At 57.2% G+C, this 6,010-nt stretch overlaps 1 protein-coding gene across 1 annotated transcript; it reads right to left on the reverse strand.

The window, feature by feature from the left end:
• Positions 1–201: 201 nt before the first annotated feature.
• On the reverse strand, positions 202–2,567 carry FJX1 (four-jointed box kinase 1). The gene has a single exon (XM_031505052.2). The coding sequence runs from the start codon at positions 2,456–2,458 to the stop codon at positions 1,178–1,180; it is 1,281 nt and encodes a 426-aa protein (XP_031360912.1). The 5' UTR covers positions 2,459–2,567; the 3' UTR covers positions 202–1,177.
• Positions 2,568–6,010: the final 3,443 nt, after the last annotated feature.

The raw sequence follows: 6,010 nt of genomic DNA on the forward strand, positions 1-6,010 counted from the left end.
TTTCCCCTTTCAGGAACACCTAGGAATGAGAGTAGTGTTTGAAAGCTAAACTCTACCCCTCCTTGCCTCAGAGGGAATGAGTAAAAGTTCATTCTGTTCAGTCGAGTGACAAGCTGTGAAGTGGTGACCTCCATCACCCATCAGGAAAGACCCATGGATGCATGCTTCCCTGTCAAAGCTCAGGCAAACATCCAGGCCACAGAAGGAAAAACATTAACACACTTTACTGAAATATCAGTTTCTTTAGTATGTTACAGAAAAGTTTATGAACATATATAATGTACATAAAAGGCAGACTTTGTAAAATAAAAAGGTCTTCTATAAAAAAAATATTAAAAAGTCAAAGTAAAGTGCATGAAACAGTTTCTCCTCCACTTTAACTATTGTGTCAAAGTCTTAGCACGTAGCAATATTTTTTAAAAATGGGAGATCTTCCTATGCCACCCATTAGTCAATTACTTTACAGGTAAGATGAAATTATGATGATTACAAACAAACCCTTACAAATCAGAACAGTTTAACCCAATAAACCCACAAAAAACCTAAGAATATGGGCTTCCTATACACTTTTCATCAACAAGATTTAACAATCAGTGGAAAGGTTCACTCTCGTTAAAGAAAACTGGTAGGAAACAAGTTTCATAAATAGGGCAGTTTCACTAGTTAGGGGGTCCCCTATTGTGCAATCAGTTCTTGGTCTATGAACATCAACATTCATACTTAAATATGCCGTTGCAAAAGGAAAAAAATATAAAAAAATTTTCCGCCTGCCTTCGTTGGAAGGAAACAAGTTACTCGACCCCAATCCAGACAAAAGACAACTGCTTTCCTACGGGGTCTCTCATGAGGGCGAGTGCATGAAGAGAATTAAGGGAAAGCACTGAAGATGCTGAACCCTCTCATTTTTCCAACTCTGGGGACAGAGTCCTGGAGTGGAACTGGGCCGTAATTACAGCGATTGCGTTCTGCATCTTCAGAGTTCTTGACAAAGCGAATTAATCGCTCCTCTCTCGACAGCCCCGGCAGGCAGGTAGCCCATTATCTCCCCCGTCCCCGGCAGTCGCAGCGACCACGGGGCACCGAAGTGTCAGGCTGGGTCAGCTCCGGCCCAGCCCGCGGCAAGTCAGCGGCGCTGCCCGGGAGCAGAGCAAAGCCGGAGCGCTGCGGCCCCGGGGGCTCAGAGCACGGCGGCCTGGGCGCGGCAGTGGGCGATGTGGCGGTGCACGAAATCCACGCGGGCCTGCAGCAGCTCGGCCTGCCGCTCGGAGAGGAAGCCGAGGCGCGCCCAGAGCGGCTCCCGCGCCCGGTAGCGGCGGCGCAGCTCGGCGGCAGCGCTGCGGCGGCGGTGCAGCTCGGCCACCCGGCGGGCCGTGCCCTCGCGGAACACGCACACGGAGCGGAGCAGCGGCTCGTTGTAGGGGTCCCACATGGCGAGGAGGCGGTAGCCGTGCACCAGCCCCGCCTCGTTGTCCATGAAGACGAGCCCGCCGTCGGGGGCGCGGAGCAGGTTGCTGGTGGCGCGGCGCATCACCCGCGGGTCCCACTGCAGGCTGAAGAGGTTGCTGACCAGGCGGTCGAAGTTGGCCGTCAGGTAGTCGAAGAGGATCAAATCGCTCCACTGCACCAGCTCCACCAGCTGCGACGGCGACAGCCCGTCCAGCTCCCCCGCCGACAGCGGCTGCAGCCGCCGGCCGGCGCCCGCCTCGGCGCCCCAGGGCTTGGGAGCCACCACGGCGGTGAGATTGTCCACCCAGCGGGTCAGGCTGACCACGGCGCCCTCGGCCCAGTGCGAGCCGCGCAGCTCCTCGCGCACCGGCTCCCACTGCCGGCCGCGGGCTTCCACCAGGGCGAGGGCCATGGGCGGCAGCCGCTCCTGCATGCCCAGCACCCCGGCCAGGTGATACGAGAGCGCCTCGCCCTGGATCTGCTCCGGGTTGATGCCGTAGCGGACGCAGGCGCGGCTCCCGTCCGACAGCCGCGCCAGCCGGTTGGAGCTGCGCCCGCAGCCGCCCCGCTCCAGCGAGGCCACGCGGGCTGCGCGGGCGGCCGACAGCCACGCCGCCGCCTCCTCCGCCGCGAAGCCCGGCGGCACCTGCTCCTCCAGCTCGCGGCTCCAGAAGATGCCCCGCTCCACCGGAGAGGCGGTGTCGGCCGGCGGCTGCGAGTCGGTCACAGCGAGCCGCTCCTCACCGTCCCGCTCCTCCCGGTCCGTCGCCGCCGCCGGCACCGCCAGCAGCGTCCGGAAAGTTTTCTGCCCGCCGGCGCCGGACTCGCCCCGCGCCGCCGGGGAGCGCCCCCAGCCCCATCGCCCCGGGGACTGCCCGGCGGGCGGGCGCGGCTCCGGCGGCGCCGCCGCCTCCCGCCGCAGCAGCACCGTCCAGAGCCCCGGCAGGGCGCCCAGCAGCAGCAGCCCCAGCACGGGCAGGGGGCCCGGCGCGGCCCGCCTCGCCCGCTTCATCCTCACGCCGCTTCACGCCGCTACCGCGGGACGCGGCGGCGGTGCAGCCCCGCCGCTCGGCCGCTCAGCGCTGCTGTGCTGGCGCATGGCCGCGGGCCGGATCCGCCGCCCGAGGAGCGGCGGCGGGAGCACACGAGCCCCGGCGGCTGCCCCACGCCGTGTGCGCCCAGCTCCGCCGGCGGCCAGGAGACACCGGCACCGCACCACGTGGGGGAGCCGGGGGGGCGCGCCCGGCCCGCCCCGTCTCCCGGCGTGGCCCTCCGCTTAAAACGGCGATGGCCCGCGCGGCGGGGGCGGCGGTCCCACACGCGGCGGAGAGCCCCGTCGAGGAGGCGGAAGGGTCGCGGATGGCGTGAGAGCCGAGCCGGTCGCTCGCCCGCGGGATGGGAGAGCGCTGCGGCGCGGGCGCTTGGCCCGTCGGCTCCTCCTCGCCGCTGCAGGCAGCACAAAGGAGCCTGCACACCGAGGGAGGAAAGCGGGGAGGGGGAAGGGGAAGGCGGTACGCACGCCAGCGGGGCCGCCCCCCGCGCCAGTGCACGGGCGGCCGCGGGGCCCCGGGCGCCACCGCGCCTCCTGCCGCCCCCGGGCGCACGGCAGGGTCGCGCCGCGGTCAGCGGCAGAGCGGCACCCTCTCCGCTCCGCCAGCCCTCACCCCAGCCCGGCGCTCGGGGCCGGGAGCCGGCAGGTGGCTGCACAAAGGGAGCGCTGCAAACACGAGCACCGCGCGGTGCACACCCGGACAGGCACCTGTGTGCCCGGCAGCGGAACCGGACCCACCCGCACGCCGCGGCGTGATGCCGGGGCTCCCTGCAGGGCCGGGCCGCCAGCGACCGTGGGCGAGGCGCGGTGGGGAGACTCCACGCACCTGTTCTTCCCGCTTCGCTGGGGGCCCGCCTGCACGGAAGGCAGCGCCCTTCGCGTCCTTTTACACCGGGATGTGTGAGGTGCTTAAGCACCAGGTGTGTCACGGAGGCTGCAGACCAGTTTTTCCTGGCATTTTAACCCTCTCGAGAGGGGTTAACCCCCCCTAGCGGGATATCCTGCCCGAAAGAGCGACAGCCAGCCTTTCTTTTCAAGTTGTGTCCCTGTCAGGTGTTCAGAAGAGTAACTATTTCTCTATTCCCTATTTCAATTTTTCTGCCTTCTCAAGGCAAAGAGGCTTAGCTCTGCTCTTTCAGTATTTTACTGGGGACTTCTCTTGCAAAGAACACCTTTTGTGAGCCAAACGAGATTAAACACCTCTCCCTTCTGCTATCATTGCCGTGGCTATCCAAAGTAGTTACTGATGCTGGATCAGTGCAACAAAACCACTGCACTCAGAATCTTAACTACTGCAAAAGAAAAAATTCCTTTCCTGTCTCTTGAACTCTTTCTGCTCTCTTGAGGTATCACAACAACTCCGTTTTTCAGCCACACTCCAGTCTTCCAGGTTGGATGGAATACAGTTTATTTTCTTTTAAAATAAGAATTAGGGAATTCTTTTTTTTTCCCACAATTTTGTTAAAAACATTCAAACTCTTTTAATACACCTTAACAACTCACAGTTATACACACGCATACAGCTTGGCCACCACAAACAAACAAACAAACAAAAAAAAAACAACAAAAAAACTCCACCAAAACAAAATAATAAAAAACCACAAAAACCCAAACCCACCACAAAGAAAAGAAAAAAAAAAAAAAAGTTGAATTCTCTGTTTTTCCCCGGTGTTCTGCCTCAGATTCCCGGCAGAGCGCAGCGGGCGCCTCCCCGCCGCTCGGCGCGGCCCGGCCGTGTCGCAGCAGCACCTCCTGCCGCTCCCGGCCCCGCGCTGCAGCCGCCGCCGGCACCGGCGGAGCGGGTCGTAGCGATACTGAGATACTCACCGGCCTCACCCACAGCCAGTGCAAGCTGTCAGACATTCCTCTTGCTACCCTGGAATTCGGGTCTCGTGCTGTTCCGACCCTGAAGCCGTACTGCCAGATGGCGCTTTGCATTTTCACCCTTTGAAGCCACACGAACTGTGCGGTGAACGCCAGGTATGCGATTTGGAGCTGGTGATTGCTACACTTCACAGCGGTCCATGATAACAGTACTTGGAGCAGGAGGCTTTTATCCAACAGTATTTTTACCAAAGAAATGACACAGAATTGCTTCTGTTCTCTGCCACTTTCTATTTTGAAATAGGTTTAAGAAAACTCCTAGCTTGCTGGAAAATTATTGAAAGCAAAAATCTAATTTTATTCCATACGTAGGTTGGGCATGTATTTTGCTTTATATGAACTTGTGTTTCTAGTGAGCATCCAGCTGCCAGTGTGTGCACTGGGATTTCTCTCCAGAGAAGAACCATTGCCATGGATAAGGACACTAGATTTCCTGTTATTAAGGTGGACATAACCTCCAAGTTACGGCATGACATTAATTTCAATTACAGCTTGTCTCTTGTAAGCTAGGCAGTTAATCAACAGGCTATACTGTGACTACACCCTTAAATCAATAGCTGGGGAAAACATCACTTCCCCAAAATACTCTGCCTTCCAACTGCACTCTTTGAAAGGAGTACAAGCCAGAGTTTAGCTGAGCCAGCCCTCTGGCTAATAATCCTGCTTACAAGTTGCAATATTTTTAAAACCAGATAATTGGTAGAGGGTTAAACACCAGCCAAGCTGTTCAATTTACAACATGTTAAGCATTCCTGAAACTGTGATCACTGATATATTTGGGTCAATCAGATGTCTTGTTAGTGCTTTGCAGACATTGCAATGAGCAGCTCAGAGATAAAGGAGTCTCCAGGCTTCACAGCCCTGTACTGGGGAAGGGAGTGCTGGCTACTGTCCAGGCCCAGAATTCTAGCAAGCAGAAAGATAACAAAATAATATCTGGCTTCCTCATGTTGTTTCTTATATTAACTTGATTTTAGCTGCCTGGCTGCTGGTGTTTCACACTCTTTTTAGTCTAGGGAAGGTTTTATTCTGCTCATTCCCCTCCTAGCATCCCAGCACCCACCTTCTCAGTGATGTGGAACGTCTCTCATTGCAGACAACAGTTCTTCCCAAAAAAGGCAGAAGAAACAGGAACTCAACAGAGGCTTGAAGATTTCTCCCCTGCAGTGAAAATTTTGCATTCAAGACAAATGCCAAACTCTAATGGGCTTTGATAGGATTAGGATCATGGGAAAGGAGATGAGGACTTTATTTTTCTGGACACTGTGTCTATGCTGGAGTCGAGTGGTCCTACCCCACAAAACAGTCTCTGCTGGTCAAGGAAGGCTGGCAAACCAGGCACAGAGTGAGTCTCCATTGCACCAGAGCCTGAAACTATTAGCACCTCCAAAGCACCCAGAATGTACCAGTGCTCTCCAGGGCAGGAGGGAGCCTCCTCCATGGCTGGAGCTGCAGCTGACAGAGGGGGTACATCTGTAGCTTGCTGCAGGGAGGACTGTTCCAGCCATGAATAGGCACCCTCTGGCTCAGGCAAGTTCTGGCCTGTGCTAACCTCACATATCTTTGAGTGATGCTCTGCCACAGCTCAAGGCTTCAGTACAACGCCTCCACCCCCACACTTCAGAGGCA

This window comes from Lonchura striata, chromosome 6 (genome assembly GCF_046129695.1).
Source record: "Lonchura striata isolate bLonStr1 chromosome 6, bLonStr1.mat, whole genome shotgun sequence".
Classification (NCBI taxonomy): domain Eukaryota; kingdom Metazoa; phylum Chordata; class Aves; order Passeriformes; family Estrildidae; genus Lonchura; species Lonchura striata.

Coding starts and splice junctions, on each gene's coding strand:
- FJX1 (XM_031505052.2), bottom strand. CDS start 2,458: ATGAAGCGGGCGAGGCGGGCCGCGCCGGGCCCCCTGCCCGTGCTGGGG.